Genomic DNA, 17,501 nt, shown 5'->3' with positions numbered 1-17,501 from the left:
TTTGTGGTGTTGTAGAATCTTCTTTAATGTCAAAACATTTACAGGAAATAACAGAAATATAGCTAGACAACTATTTATATTCTCGTGTCCTCCGCGAGCAGGAAGCAAGAGGGAGGGTAATTGAGTATAGCTACCTGGGAAATTCAAATACAGGACACACAGGTTCAGATCTCTTAGTTAACAAAGACCAAGAGACGGGGATATCTTGCAAAATATCATACACATTTTTTTTTAAATAATCATAAAATAGTTTCGAGACAGCCAGTAACCCTCTAAAGCCTCACAAAAGTTGTAACAGCAGAAGGGGCACCGCTGCCTACCAAATAGGTGCACAAGTTGACCCAAAAGGAAATATTCTAAAACACAATCAAAAAGCAACTGAGGCTCACCAGAGGTGGGGCAAGCTGGGTGACAGGCCTCCAACTGAACCACACGTGCATAAAAATACCCAAGATAACACACACAAGTGAATTCCACTACAGAGACAAAAATCTATGTCATTGGAAAACCACAATCAGTTGGAGAAATCCCAGCACTTAAATGTACCAACGCACATCTAGAACACACAAAGAGGATAAAACAATGAATTCACATACCATGGTCAACTTAAAAATTGGAAACTGAAATGACAGGCTCTACTTAAAGGGTGTACAGTCTGAACACAGAGATGTATTTCACTTCAATCTCAAATGGTTTAGTTACATATGATACTATTCTTCTTTGTATGGGAAGCATTAACATAATAAAATCAAGATGTTTTTCCAACAGGTGCTTTATAACTGGACTATACCTTTGCATTCCCAAAGAAGTGACCAGATTCTGAAAACCAGAACATTTGAAATGGTCAGCAGGTAAGATTAGCACATTTACTCAGGTTACTTAAAGATGCATAAAATTGAAATATAATTTAGAAACCTTATGTTATTTCAAACCAGTTATCAGAACCTGCTGCTTTTTGTGAAACATCATTTTAGCTTTTGCATCAAATATTCCTGTATAAGACACAATGGCATTCATTCAATATACATTCTTGTATTTATTTTATCTATCTCCATGTCAAAAAGTGGAATGATCTTTGTAAACTACTTTCATCAGTTTTTAATTGTACCTAAAATCAAGTTAAACAAAGCCCAGTATAGTAATATGGATTTTAATGATGCTTGTTGCAGATATGATATACGTCTACATGGTTGTGATATTTATTTCTCTTCCTACCCTCAGTGATCCTATTCAGATCAGTATCCAGGCCTTTCTGGTAGACAATCAGGTGGTCCCTCTATCCATGACTTACCAGTCACTCTATGTAACCGTGGAAACACAGGTGCTTATCGCCGGATTGATCCTGGCAGGAGTCTATGTTCTCATCATCTTCGAGGTAAAATACGAGGTGTCTGTGCATACTATAGACTCCCCAATGTTAAATAATTCATTCAGTCATCCTCATGACTCATCCAATGTTTCATCCCTATAATCAGGGTCTTCTCTTCTGTGCCACATAGATTGTGTGTTTATGTCTGTTCGCTGTAGTCTTTTTAACTTTTTAGGAAGAATAGATGTCATTGTTATGCCTTTGTATATTTCTAAACTTCAAGATCAAGATCAAGTACTATATTGATATACCTACGGTTTATAAACTACAGTGACTTACAGTATTTGTTCCACAGTCAGGCACTAGAGGTCACTGGGGTCCACTGATACAAGCAGGAAGACATTTTTACAGGCCCGCACAAACAGTAAACCCTTATGAAACAAAAAATGAATGGGAATATACTGGAAAATATAACGCAATATAGTGAATAATACATTTATATCCACAAGTTTCCATAGGGCGCTACTGTAAAGATTAACGTGGGTACAAATTCCGGTGAAGCAGCGGAAGTAGTGTATTGAAGCGTTGAATAACTTATTCTGGTGACTATTGAATGAACTGAAATACTGTTGATTTCATGTGGGAATCTTTTAAAATATTATTTTGAAACTAATAAACATCAGATAAACACCAGCACCTACCACAAAAGAGTGCTAACTGTTACACAGATCTAAAGTTAAGACAGACTACTCCTGTTAGGGACTTTACAGTATTTAAGAGACACATTTTTAAATGTTAACCTCTTAACTCAAGCAAATTTATAAAATACATTAAACAAAAAAAGAGAGTTCGCAGTTTTAAAGGGTATAGAATAGATTCACATAATCATCAATACACTGTATCGTCTTCAATAGAAACCCGAAACAGTTAACTGGATTTAAAACTGGATTCTTTATTTTACCGAGGTGTTGTCAAAAATCTGTTGCTATACAGTATATCACATCATGTGACGTGGCATACATTTCTCATCTGATATGCTTTGTGTAAAGTATTTATTCCACTTATCGTCCTATAAACAAAACAGAAAGAATTAAAAAAGTAGGCAGCTTTTGCACATGATCTTCTTCAGTACGATGTTTATCAGCTAAAAGGCCAGCTGACCATACAGTAGCTTTATGATATGTGCATGCGACCTATACAAAGCTTTGCAGTTCGCTTGAAAATACAAAACTATAATGATTTACGGTCACAACAACTGAATCAAAAGTTGCTATTCTTTCGTCAAGAATTAAAATCTCCATTCCATTCTTCTATAAAACAGTGGACAGTATGCTTATGTAGTTTATAAGTGCTGTTAGTTTAAGTTCACATTTTGCTGTAAACTGATTAATTGAAATACGTCCGAAAAGCGTTTGTTTACATTGAACTGGAAGTAACATCCACATTTGTTAGAGGGTCATGGGTGGTATAAACTTGTGGATTTACTAGAACCTAGTGCTTATACACAGGCACACTTCCAGTCAAAAGTTTTTGGACTCTTAACTGGAATTAGTTTAGTAGACAAAAATATAATTTGTCCAACATAGAGGTTTTTTTCATGACAAAACTAACATTTTGTTTAATAAAATGCTAAAAAACTAGCACTAAAAACCAGCGCTAATAGCCAAAAACTAGCTAATAGATAACTTTAACTATATAATGAAGGAAGAACAGCCAATAACGGCACAAAATAGATGGGAACATCTTAAATATAATGATCTCAAGAAGCTGCTTAATAAAATGACAAGATTTTTTTTGCAAATTCTAGTCAAAAGGTGACTACACGGAGGATGATCAAATCTAACATATTTTACTACATTTTTTGTTACAACATCATTCCCATAGTTCCCTTTGTTTCATGTTATAATTTTGAGTTTATAATTTTTCTGAAATGTGGAAAAATATGACTACATAAGCGTTCAAAAACATCTCAATATTCGAAAGGTGGCTCCTTCCTATCGCAGTATGTGCAATCCCTGGATCGAATGTATGACCTTGGTGTTGCCAGCGTCCTGCTTTAACCACTAAGCTACAGGAACTCCAGCAATGTTAGGTCACTATTCTGTGACACTCACAAATTAGACATAGACATTTTCTCTTTAAAATCTGATAGTAAATTGAATTTAGTTCCACCCCAAAGAAAAACCTAAAAAGGGGATCTTTGATCCCAGGGGATTGCACATACTCAAACAAAGTACTGACTAGTACAATCCAATGCAAGTCGCATTGGATAAAAGCATCTGCCAAATGCGTAGATGTAAATAACACGAGTGACTGATTTGATAATGTACATCCTGAAACACATTTTAATTGTAAGCATTAAATTTAGATAACACTTTCTTGTATAAAGGAATAGTGCACACAATAATAAAAAGAATGGCCATGCTGCTCTCCCCCAAATTTGGATGACAAGAACTTCTATCTGCACTTTCATCACCACATCACCGTGCATTTGCTTATGTTAAACTTAATGTTCTTTGAGGAACTTTAAAATCAATTCCACATTTTCTTTTCTTGCACACTTCTTTTAGAGAGTTTGTGTGAAAAATGCAGCTTATTGTGGCTTCAGGGGGAAGCAAAGGCAGAGGAGACCTGACTTTTAAATTATATTGGTTTCTTCAGGAGGGACAGCGTACGGCATTTTTAAGAGTTTAATTATACCTTTTGTGAGAATGCTAATAGAGACGTCAAAGGCCCATGTCCCTGCTTTAACCAAAACACTACATCAATACCAATGCCTTCATCACTATTCATACATAGTCATCACGGTTTGAATGGAATAAGTGAATGTTTTTTAAATCACGCTAATTAATCCGTTTTATTCTGATAAGATGAGTCATTTTAACATGTTTACTTGGTGCATGCTGACATTGAACATTGGTAATATAGATATTATTAGATAAGGTTTAATCAAGTTTTGTCTTTTTTGATGTTCCACATTTTGGATAGATAGAGATATAGGTATTTTGTTTAGAAGAGAAAATGTTATACTTAACCGATCAATTTGTGATCATTGAGGTTGAAATATCTAAACTAAACAAATATATAGATGATCGGAGATTACTTAATTGTAGACAGTTGTATATCATTATATTTGTATATTTAGAACATTAAGCCTGTCAGGATTGAAGAACAGAGAAACTGACTGAAGGTTTGAAACCCAATATTGGCATTAATGAAAAAACAAGGAACAATCCAAAGTACAACAAAAGCAAGACAAGATTAAATCGAATGCCAAAAACTAGCTCTAAAAATCGAATGCCAAAAACTAGCGCTAAAAAATCAAATGCCAAAAACTAGCTCTAAAAATCAAATGCCAAAAACTAGCGCTAAAAATCTAATGCCAAAAACTAGCACTAAAAATCTAATGCCAAAAACTAGCGCTAAAAATCTAATGCCAAAAACTAGCTCTAAAAATCGAAGGCCAAAAACTAGCGCTAAAAATCAAATGCCAAAAACTAGCACTAAAAAATCAAATGCCAAAAACTAGCTCTAAGAAAATCGAATGCCAAAAACTAGCTCTAAAAATCGAATGCCAAAAACTAGCGCTAAAAATAAAATGCCAAAAACTAGCACTAAAAAATCAAATGCCAAAAACTAGCGCTAAAAATCTAATGCCAAAAACTAGCTCTAAAAATCGAATGCCAAAAACTAGCACTAAAAATCAAATGCCAAAAACTAGCGCTAAAAAATCAAATGCCAAAAACTAGCGCTAAAAATCTAATGCCAAAAACTAGCTCTAAAAATCGAATGCCAAAAACTAGCACTAAAAATCAAATGCCAAAAACTAGCACTAAAAATCTAATGCCAAAAACTAGCGCTAAAAATCTAATGCCAAAAACTAGCTCTAAAAATCGAATGCCAAAAACTAGCGCTAAAAATAAAATGCCAAAAACTAGCACTAAAAAATCAAATGCCAAAAACTAGCTCTAAGAAAATCGAATGCCAAAAACTAGCTCTAAAAATCGAATGCCAAAAACTAGCGCTAAAAAATCAAATGCCAAAAACTAGCTCTAAAAATCAAATGCCAAAAACTAGCGCTAAAAATCTAATGCCAAAAACTAGCACTAAAAATCTAATGCCAAAAACTAGCGCTAAAAATCTAATGCCAAAAACTAGCTCTAAAAATCGAAGGCCAAAAACTAGCGCTAAAAATCAAATGCCAAAAACTAGCACTAAAAAATCAAATGCCAAAAACTAGCTCTAAGAAAATCGAATGCCAAAAACTAGCTCTAAAAATCGAATGCCAAAAACTAGCGCTAAAAATAAAATGCCAAAAACTAGCACTAAAAAATCAAATGCCAAAAACTAGCGCTAAAAATCTAATGCCAAAAACTAGCTCTAAAAATCGAATGCCAAAAACTAGCACTAAAAATCAAATGCCAAAAACTAGCGCTAAAAAATCAAATGCCAAAAACTAGCGCTAAAAATCTAATGCCAAAAACTAGCTCTAAAAATCGAATGCCAAAAACTAGCACTAAAAATCAAATGCCAAAAACTAGCACTAAAAATCTAATGCCAAAAACTAGCGCTAAAAATCTAATTCCAAAAACTAGCTCTAAAAATCGAATGCCAAAAACTAGCGCTAAAAATAAAATGCCAAAAACTAGCACTAAAAAATCAAATGCCAAAAACTAGCTCTAAGAAAATCGAATGCCAAAAACTAGCTCTAAAAATCGAATGCCAAAAACTAGCGCTAAAAATAAAATGCCAAAAACTAGCACTAAAAAATCAAATGCCAAAAACTAGCGCTAAAAATCTAATGCCAAAAACTAGCTCTAAAAATCGAATGCCAAAAACTAGCACTAAAAATCAAATGCCAAAAACTAGCGCTAAAAAATCAAATGCCAAAAACTAGCGCTAAAAATCTAATGCCAAAAACTAGCTCTAAAAATCGAATGCCAAAAACTAGCGCTAAAAATCAAATGCCAAAAACTAGCTCTAAAAATCGAATGCCAAAAACTAGCACTAAAAATCAAATGCCAAAAACTAGCGCTAAAAAATCAAATGCCAAAAACTAGCGCTAAAAAATCAAATGCCTAAAACTAGAGCTAAAAATCTAATGCCAAAAACTAGCGCTAAAAAATCAAATGCCTAAAACTAGCGCTAAAAATCAAATGCCAAAAACTAGCGCTAAAAAATCAAATGCCAAAAACTAGCGCTAAAAATCAAAAACTTAACTTGTCAGAAGATATGCATCAAAAACTGCAATGTCCACATAGAGGTGAAGCATAGAGATTTGACAAAGATCAGACCAAATTAAGAGTTGTAAATACACAAATGGTGAGTACTGAATACGTAAATGGGTACAGGTGTGCGTGATTAGAAGTCCGGAGAGGTGCTGCTGGGAAATGTAGTTTGAGGAGAAACTGAGATTGAGTTTGTGACAAAGCCCCATTGAAATAAAAATGTAAAACAAGTTTTTCCCTTGTATTAAAAATAAGTTAGTCTTAAGGATGTCAATAAACTGATATGCTCCTATGCGCTGACAAAATTCCCATTTAGAAGATATAAGCGTTCAAAACTGTCAGTCTGGCACTTGCACTCAAAAAGAGAAATTCCATGACATCTCGCAACACTTCAGCCTCTCATCAAAGTTCTCGTCCAATCAGATCCGCTTTAGAATCGGAAGAGTCCCGCCCCCTTCATGGAGGCTGATGAGGCGGTGCCTCAAATAAGCACATTTATTATGTCCTATATGGTGAATGTCGCCTAATGCACTAGATGATGCACTAGACTAGAAAAGTCTGAAATCGCCAACTATACCCTTAACTTTAGCTGACTTCGCTTATGCAGACTGCGCAATTCAGTGTGACACAAACAGTGATGTATCTATCATCGCTACCTATTGTAATATATGCATTTTTTAAGTAAGCATTTGTTGTGCTGATCTGGGTGCGGCACAGTGGTTTGGAGATAATCCTTAAAACGGACCCAGAGTCAGTTCTCTAAATGAAAACTTTGATTAAAAGGGCTCAGATGGTGATGGCTAAAAACCCATTTGCCCCGGGAGAGGCCCAAACCCCAAATCTGAGATGTACAATAGTAGAATATGTATGCTTATAAATATTTACAGTGTATGCTTTAAATGTTTATGAATAATATATTTAACATTTTTATTGCATATCTTGCAAACATTTTAATAATGGTCGATAGATAGTTTCTAAATACGACTCAGTATTGCTGAAGTATAGTATAGTATATCTAGACGTATTATGTCTTCCTACCCTGTAGGCTCACAGAGAGCTTTTTTTTAGCAAAACGATGCAACATTGTAATTTTAAATGCATACTGTAGCCACAACACAATGTATATCCATGTTGCAGATTATTTCTGCTTCAAAAGCCATGTTCAACAATTTGTCCTAATGACCTGTTTTAGACTTCCAATCACAACACTACAGCAAGTGTTTCTCCCCCTCGGGAGAATGTCGGAGTGACACAGATTACTTGCTCCTCCGAGACTGCAGTCATTAGCTGTTATCATGCATGTTTGGTTCCGCGTGTCCCCTCTTCTACACTTCTGGCTGATTACACCATCATGTAATGACTGATCCGTTGTGCCACCCGACCCTGAGAGGTGCATTGGGCGCTGTTTGATTCAGGTCCCGGTCAAGTGTTCTCAGAAGGAAAACAGAATCTGGAGATGCTGATATATGACACTGCACTTCAAGGCATTGCTTTTTGTGCGAAGCATGATTGGAGGGCAGAAAGCTGCGCGGCGTAGAACGACATATTTTTTCTTGAGGGAGGGGAATTTGATTATAAAAGTGCGCAATATGGTCAGAATGAATGAGGTGGATCAAACAGCAATAAAACAAGTGTCCAATGAGTGAGGTTTATATCGCATAGCTATGTATTACAAGTGGTGCTCACTGAGCTAAGCATCACTTTTATTGGTGTGTGAAACATAGGGTTATGGATTTGTTTAGATGTTAAGGTATATTGAAGTAGAGACCTATAGCCGTATCTAAAAAATCTGAATAACAGAGAGTCTTGAAGGATCCTTGAGGGCTTCTATGGGCAACATCCCTAGCAACTGGACAGTAACATTCCAGTATCCACCAAGCAATACAATGCATTCGTAGTGCTTTTGCAAGGGCAAGCACTACACTTTGTCTTAAAGAATCTGATTTATTTCATGCAATTTACATGACATTTACACATTTGGCAGATGCTTTTTTCCAAAGCTTAGCATTGCTAACTTATTATTACCAACTAAGCCACATTATTGGTGGTGCATTTTTTTATGTTTATTGTTTGTGTTTTAGGTCTTCCTTAAATGATAATAATATTAATCATAATAAAGATTATGTTGTAATAATAATAATTAGTATTATTATTAGTAGTGGTAGTAGTAGAAATAGTAGTAAACAAACATATCTTTATTTCTGTTATTTATTTAGGTAAATATAAATTATTATAATCATAATTAGGCAAAAAGTTTGTATTTTAAGTTTGGCTTCTTTATTAATAGAACATTGTTGGTAAATGGATAAATGTCGTACTTATTATAATTAATATGATTATTAACATCATAATATTCTTTATTGCTTATCTGTGGTTGCAGTTTGTTCACCGCACTTTGGCTGCCATGTTAGGATCCCTCTCTGCTCTGGCTGCGCTTGCTTTCATTGGAGAGGTAAGTTCAGGTTGCTTACATTGTGTAAAGAGTTGCACTCTGGGACTTCATACATTTTTGAGAAATCCAATAATGCCGGTTTACTTTTATCAGCCTTAGGTCTTAAAACACAGCGACATTCTGTTCTGTACAGGAGGCTGCATGAATAATATAAAGTGGCATATCCAGATCCAAATAACAGAGCATGAGATTTAGAATAGTTTAATATGAAGTTTTGAAAAACATCTACGTTTTTTGAACAATTCGCTAAATTAGACAAGGCCGCTTCGCAGAAATAAGCTTGCCTTGGTAATTTCGCTGATTTACTGTAATGTGCTGCCTAAAAACTGTGAATATATTCCACGTATTAGTTATTGTGTTCCAGAAACTGAAGATAGCTACATTATTCAAACGTCGGCGAAATGAATCAGTCCATTTACGTCCATTGGATAGATGGAGAGCCCTTCATAATGACCCAGGAATCTTTAACCATCGCTTATTCAAACTAAAGATTCCTCTTCATGAACTTAATTTGTTGGTGAACTTAAAAAAATGGATTGTGATGGATTCCATAATTATAACAACATTTGGGATTTAAATTTAATTTCCAAGCTGCTTTGAAAAGATCTCATTTTCTCTTTACAACAGAGGCCAAGCCTAAGGACTGTTGTGGGATGGATCGACTACGAGACTCTAGCTTTGCTGTTTGGAATGGTGAGTGCATTGCTAACAGGTATGCGTCTACCAGTACTGTTCCTTAAATAACTGCAAAGCCCTTCTCTATCAGCAAATGTGGCAAACTCTAAGGCATCATGGGAGTAAATCCTCTTTTGTTATCATTCCCTGTGACATTAGTCCTTATTTTGCTCGGCAATGTAACAAATAACACGAACCGTGACTAAAGACATACAAATAAACATGTAAACACAGCCTCTCTGTAATAATTTTGCCCCAGAATCATTCGTCTCAAGATCTCTGTTTGTTCAGCGGCTGTCTCCATGGAAACAAATACATTCAATCAGCCTTCGCCGTGAAGACTGCGTGTAGGAGTTTTTGAGGAAAGGCATAAAAGAAAATCTGAGATTGATGAAAGAAAATGAATCGCGTTATCTGTCAATTTAGCCAATCACTGTGAAAGACACTCTTTACATTAGAAACGTTCACTTTAATAAACCCAGAAACGTTGATGTTTCAATGTATCGATTTTCTGTATTTCAAGGATGTGTGTTTCTGCGTCTGACAAAAGGATATATGTGGCATGAAATTGAGTGAGATCCCGTGTGGTATTTGAGCCATAATGTGATTTTGTTTCTGAAACGTCACAGTGAAGAGCTAAAAATAGAAGCCATGAAATGTCTTACCCACCCTGTTTACCTTTAGATGATACTGGTTGCAATATTCTCTGAGACGGGCTTCTTTGACTACTGTGCAGTGAAGGTGAGTTTTCTCACATGTATGCTTGTGATTTAGCATGACCACGTAAATATTCAATATATTATTTACATTATATGCTTACAGATACAAATATATTGATATTTAGTCAATGACAAGGGTATCTTACATATGAAATATAATTGACTTAATGCTTTTATCTCACATTATTGCCTGTTTTTGATTTGATGTAATTCCATGTTGCTTTAAAGCTTTGGGGCAAAGCTATTATTATAGCTGTCCTAAAAATCCCTCTCATTCACTCTCAACCAGATGATGAGATCCCACAAATATTTCATATCTAAAATTAATGCGTTGAATATTAAGCCCCCGTATACAGTAGATACAAAAAGAAATTATACAGAAGCAATCCTGTGAAATGATGCAAAATACATAAATCATAAAGAAGCTGGGTGAGACGTAATAAAAGGATCAAAATAAATCTTCTGGTGAGCTCCATGGGATGAATATGTTATTCATTATTTTCTGGGATTGTGTGGTGTGCTATCAACGCCACATAGGAGCATTAGGATGTGATGAAGACCTTATAACGAATTGCGTATGTATCCTCCAGATGACACGACCTCCCGTCCCATTCATGAATATTTGAAAAGTTTCCGGACAAGGGCATGCCCCAAAAGTATATATGTCGTCATGGCAACCACCCTCCCGACTTAACATTATCGAAGGACAGCATGAAGTTTGTTGTTCACTTACCGTAGTGTGTATAGTCGTGTGGGTGTGTTTTGAGTCTGAGATCACAGGTGGGTTAACCCCCAGTGTTGCCATTTGATTAAAATGACAGTCAGGCTGATAATGTCTCCATAGCGACATGCTTTTCCAGTCCTGCTTTTGAACATTCTTAGCTCCTAAGCGTAAAACACCAAATCACTGTGGATCTGTGTCAAATTTGAATACCGAATTCCTCATTCAAGCTAACTTTTAACTTACATTTTTCTCTGACACCCCCTCAGAGGACTCTTGTCGATTCAAGGCGCCGTTAAATCCAACCCTCATTCAGCTAGAGAATATTTCAAAAACTTGATGGTGTTAATGTTCCCGAACAAAGCTTAATTCATTTTCAGGCCAGTTAGTTTTCAATAATGTACAGTCAAGAGCGGAAGATCTAACTTTGTAAAACAGTAATTGGTGGTTTCCTGACGGTGTGTGTTCTCTGTACAGGCGTATCAGTTGTCTCGAGGAAGAGTGTGGCCGATGATTTTCATTCTCTGCCTGATTGCGGCCGTTCTGTCAGCTTTCCTTGATAACGTTACCACCATGATGCTCTTCACCCCGGTTACAATCAGGTAATGTCCTCAAACACTCACTCTTTCTGCCTTTAGTTTAAGTCAAGCTTCAAGACATTATCTGCACGGATTAGTTTGCAAAAAAAATAGTGTTAAAGTTGACATAAATCGGAAGTAACCCTCACATTCTTTCCCGTATTGCCATGTACAATTTTGACACATTTCGAGCTTCGCCCTCTCGGCATTCCTCCTGATGAGAAGTCATTTTGAGGGGGAGATTTCAACTTTTTTGATTATAGATTATGAGTGCACGTGAATATAAATAAAATAATGAAGTGCACAGATAGGTCGCTTATAAACACTAAAATATTCCATAAAAATAAGATTTTTCTATTTCTATTTCATGCCGTCTTTAACAAGAATGTACTTTTGTTTCAAAATATTAAACTTAGACATTACTTCATAGGTCTTATCATGAGGCATGTGTATCTGACAAGTAAAACTCGACTTGATATCATGCATCATATGCATCAAGTCTAATAGAATGTACTAAATCCTTGTTACAAAATGCCCTTCCAATCTTAAATAAGTGTTGAGTTGAGTGTGTTGAAGTGCATTGACATTTCAGCTCTTGAAAACGATATCTTCCCATGCACATGTTGTAGTCTTTTAGCTGTTCTGCACCCCAACGCGGTATTTTATAAATGAGTGCTCAAGAAGGTTTTGACATTTGTGATTTTTTTGTGTTCTAGATTGTGTGAGGTGCTTAATTTGGACCCCAGGCACGTCCTGATAGCTGAGGTCATCTTCACTAACATTGGGGGTGCCGCCACTGCTGTCGGAGATCCCCCTAATGTCATCATCGTGTCCAACCAGGATCTGCGTACAAAGGTACGTCATTATATTTCCTGTCTCGCATTATGTCATTTACGGGTTGCAGGCTGTTATTGTGGTGTTGTCATGTGCCAGCTAAGAGTGTCTCAGGAAACTTGTAATTTATATTAGACAAATTATACATGACTGCACATGAAAACACATTTGTGACCGAGTCTCGTTCTGGCATAGAGTGATAGCCTTGTGCCAAAACACCCTGTCGCTCTCTTCTCAAGAGAAAAACCCTCCGCCGCCCTGTTTTACACCTCACACTATTAATTATGTAGTGTAGGAATTATTCTTGCCAGCTTCTGTAACCCTGCCAAATTTGTCTCTCTTTCTCAATACACACACACACAGGAAAAGAGAAGTGGAAATCTTTAAATTTTTAACTTTAAACTTACCGTGCAAGCACTCTAAGGCCAACATAACGTTTACATTTATGCATTTATGCTACTGTTTTGCTGTAGCTCTATGCGTTACTAGTAACTTCTGGGAACTATTGAGAGGCTCCATGAACCGCTATTGCTGTGACATTGGAGTCAACGGAGTTGACACAACTCTCTCTCTCAGGTTGTCTGCAGGGTCTTAAAAAGTATTCAAAGTTGATAAATTAATTTAGACTAAAAAGAATAAAAAAGTATTTTATTGCCATTTTCCAATGTCTTATAATTGTCATCTTTTCATATTTGTGGATATATAGTAAAGTTTGCCTGAATTTAATCATTTAATAGGCAAAGAGTGGGAGGTCAATTTACATCTGGTTGTAAAACAAATTCGTTGACCGATGGGGAAATGCAAGTTTTCGTGCAAATAATTGGAGGATAAGGAGTTGTAACCATAGCCTCGATGGTGATCAACACTGTCCGGTCCCAAATGCTAAGTGCTAGCCACAGAGCTGTTTTTCTTTCTTATATACATTGCATTGGGTTAGTCTCTCAATCACTTCTCTTGTGCTTCATTCGCACCATTCTGAACTATGTCGCATTAATAAGGAGTTATCACACACTAAGACAACCAGTATACAGTAAATGTTGTTAAAGTGTCGCCAATGTAACTGGTTAAAACGTGAAGTGGCGATGAGGTCTTAAAATTTCTTAAAAAGGTCTTAGTAAGTATTAAATTGAGCTCCATGATTCCTGTATATACCCTGCTCTCTCAATGGCTCTGATTCCAAGGGAATGCATGTACAGTACTTGCATCACTTGAATACACCGCAGATCGCCTTGTATTAAAGCGACTGCCAAATGCATAAATGTAATGAATTATCCTGCTAATAGTATTTGTGGTGAGGTGTGTGATTATTTTCCAGCTAATGGACTTTATGTTTGGGCTTTTATGAAGGTCTAGAACCTTGAAGGTGATTTCTTTTAACTTAGTACAATAATAGATCACCTATAGAAACCACTTACAACACCTTAGAAACCACCATTCAACCACACATAACCTCTTGGAAGTGCATACTGTAGCAGCATTGAAAATATCAAAAATAAGAGAAAAATTAATTACTTATGTTGTGTGCACTGGTGTACGTGAGTGTGTTGTGTATGAAGTCAAAGTGTGCTCCGGTAGTATGCGTAAGTGTCCATCTAACGTCCTGACTGAGACTAAAAAGATAAAATAGAGGTCTTTCATCTCCAGCTCTGGATGCTGATTAAAGATGCTCTTTTTGTATCCCCTCTACCCGCAGCTCTCTCTGGCACATTACCATTGACACAATGATTAAGACACAACCCCGTGTGAGAGAGAGAGAGAGCGGAAAGAGGGCGGCTATAAAAGTATAGGAGATCCATCTTTTTCTGACAGTCTATTTAAAAGCTACACGCCAAAAGAACAACTACTGTATGTGCCTAAAATCTCAATCTATTTGGAGCCATACATTTCGGTGTCATATGAACACCTTGTCAGCAAAATTGATTTCCAAACCCCATCACACTTTCTGACAGAGATGGATGAATTCGTTTATGAATCATGTTAAATTAAATATGTGACCCTGGATCACAAAGCCAATCTTAAGTAGCATGGGAACCTTTTTTAGATAAAGCCCAAAACACACTGTATGGGTCAAAATTATCGATTTTTCTTTTATGCCAAAAATCATTAGGATATTAAGGCAAGATCATGTCCCTTGAAGATATTTTGTTAAATTCCTACTGTAAATATATAAAAACTTGTGAACTTTTGTGAGTGGTTGGACTGCTACAGTGCCTCTGATTAACAACTTCAAAGGCAATTTTCTCAAAATTAGGATTTTTTGCACCCTCAGATTCCAGAGTTTTAAAGCATCGTCTCTCCGCCAGATATTGTCCTTTCCTAACAACCCATACATCTATAGAAATCTAAATTATTCTGCTTTCAGAGGATGTTAAAATTTCAACTTTGAAAAATGTACCCATACTCCTGGTTTTGCTGTCCAGGGTCACATGGGGGCATCATAATGGAATTATGCTTAGGGCACCAAAATGGCTAGCAGCGGCACTGCATACAGTATATTATATTCGAGCGCAGCTTCACGTTTAAGTGCGAAGAAGGAGGGTGGGTTGAAGGGTCATGCAAATGGAATAGGAGGAGTTCAAGTAATATTTAATTTCGAACTAATTTCATGCTTTTATTACAGCGGCAACCCAAAAGAAGTCCAAATGTGATTAAACATGATAAATCGATTACAAAATGAAAGTTTGTTTATATATGTGTTTATATTATGTATTAAATGTAAAAATATACGTTACACAATCTTTGTAAGTATAAACATGGATACTTGTATGTTATAAATATACACGGCACACTCACATCTGTTTTGGATTAGATTCATTGTAATTATTCGAAAACGATAAACAAAGAAGTCATGTTTGTCTGAGGTGGATATCAGTCTTAGAATCAGTCTTATCTTTTTTGATCACTTTATTATAACATACCAAAAGAACAATGTTTCTCTGTTGTGGCCGTTTTACACAATAATAGTTGAATTATTCCTATAAGCAACGATATTAAACAGTGGCGAGTGGTGACATTTCTCAAGTAGTTCAATATTTTTATTCACAGTTTTTAATTTACTTGTCTTCACGCTCTTCCACCAGGGACGAAAAGGTGCTTGGTTGAAGTGTTGTTTTTTGAGGGCAAAAAAACAATGTTGGGTTTCAGTTAATTTGTGGCTTTCTAGAGACATTGTTTTTTCCTGTCAAAGTGGCTGTTGCACAAGATGATGCAGCGCTTATCATACTCCAGTTACATTTTTCACATCAAGGTCACTTGCTGCTGGGTATACTATTGACAGTGGCAACTTTCTGAAAAATGCAATATCTGTAAACTCTCAGTGCTGACAGGCCTAAACCGCTGAGGGTGAAACCCATCAAAAGCACTGAAGCCCGACTGCTTTAAATTTACTACTTTATAAACATCATCTCGTGCTTCCGTCTACATCATTCTGCAATAAATATGAAGAGTTTGGTTCCAAAATAAGATAACTCGATTTTTAAATGTTTTTTATTATCTTAACATGCTTGTATTGTGTTTTAATGTGTAAGTTAGCTGTATCTTTGAGTAATTATGGCTCAAATCAAAACAAACCAACTGCAGTTTAATAAGTTATCTCATTTTGGAACCAAACTCTTCATGTGTTCTTGTAGGCCAAAATGCTGCGATGGTCTGCGTGTGTGAAGTACAGGAAAGATTTATCCTTCGGTTCCGCAGCGAGAGAGTCCGTCTGCTGTAATAATTGACATGGATGCAGCGGTACGTGTTATCTTGGTGATACATGGCCAGATTTGTTTATATTTGAGTGGGCTTCTGTTTGTGTTGACAGCGTACAGATGATGGATGAAGATACAACCTATCATCCCAATAACCCACACAAACAAAACACACAAAATTCAATATGTGCCATTTCCTCATTTTGTGATTCCCTTGGGCATTAATTTTATACTTATTTGGCTGCGTCTCAAATCAGTCAAACACACCATTAACATCATATAAAATTATATAGCACTATTTTATTATTATTTAGAAGTTTCCAGTATGATGGCAGACTTTTCTGGTGTAGACTTTATGATCTCTTTGTGTGTCCATTGTGTGTGTGTGCGTGTGTGTGTGTGTGCGTGCGTGTGTGTGTGTGTGTGTGTGTGTGTGTGTGTGTGTGTGTGTGTGTGTGCGTGTTTTGAGTTTCTGATGCAATGGAGGTAGGAGTCTATGAAACTCGGGTCTCTCTATGAATTCAAAATCTGTGATCCAAAACAATCTTTAAACAGGTAGACTAACTCTGTTTGCGTGTGTCAGAAAGAGAGAGAGATCTGATCTAGCACAAAGTGTATTTTTTATTTATTTGTACAGTGTAAAAACATACACAAAAGTTTTTTTTAATTAAAAATTAATAATATTCTAGCAGCTGAGGCACCAGAAAAAACATCATAATTTTATTTTGTAAAGTAAAATGACATGTTTTTCATGTTATTTTACAGTCAAGTTGTACATTTGCAATCTCAAAAATATTTAATAATTCTGTAAAATAAAACTGTAAAATTTGATTTAATCATTTAAATCTATAGGTCTTGTTTTGCTTACATTGTTGGGAGCAGCCAACCCGCCCCTCAAGGAAAACTACTTAATAAACACAGAAATAAAACTGAAATATTATTGTAAAAATGCAGGATTTAGATTTAGGAGGTAAAATTATGGGATAGAAAAAATCATTAAAGTAACGAATGTCAGTAAAAATTCTCCACTGTGATAGAAAAACAAACATTTCTATTTGTGTGTGTAGAAGTGGATTTATTTTAGTTTAATGAAGCTGACACCTTCTCCAGCCGTAGCTTAATCCGTTTACTAAGCTCCAATCGTGCTCTGATCTTGAGAGCTTGGAGAATCTGAATGTAAAATTAAAATACAAATAGATGGATGACACGGCACAATACAGCTTAATAAAAGTACAGTGCTGGATGTGTACTTCACTAATCCACACAAACTTATAAGATGTTGTTCTATTGTTT

General features: G+C 35.9%; 1 protein-coding gene across 1 annotated transcript in view; it reads left to right on the top strand.

Moving 5' to 3' along the window:
• oca2 (oculocutaneous albinism II) overlaps positions 1 to 17,501 on the top strand; it is a 72,080-nt gene that overhangs the window by 16,345 nt on the left and 38,234 nt on the right. The window contains exons 8-14 of the mRNA XM_079461344.1: positions 769 to 851; positions 1,222 to 1,375; positions 8,918 to 8,989; positions 9,617 to 9,682; positions 10,349 to 10,405; positions 11,582 to 11,706; positions 12,399 to 12,537. Coding sequence (XP_079317470.1) covers positions 769 to 851; positions 1,222 to 1,375; positions 8,918 to 8,989; positions 9,617 to 9,682; positions 10,349 to 10,405; positions 11,582 to 11,706; positions 12,399 to 12,537 — 696 coding nt within the window. The remainder of the gene's footprint in view (positions 1 to 768; positions 852 to 1,221; positions 1,376 to 8,917; positions 8,990 to 9,616; positions 9,683 to 10,348; positions 10,406 to 11,581; positions 11,707 to 12,398; positions 12,538 to 17,501) is intronic.

The sequence above is a fragment of the Barbatula barbatula genome (genome assembly GCF_947034865.1).
Source record: "Barbatula barbatula genome assembly, chromosome: 7".
NCBI lineage: Eukaryota > Metazoa > Chordata > Actinopteri > Cypriniformes > Nemacheilidae > Barbatula > Barbatula barbatula.
Note: the sequence above shows the minus strand (reverse complement) of the source record. Positions and strands in the feature narration are given on the sequence as shown.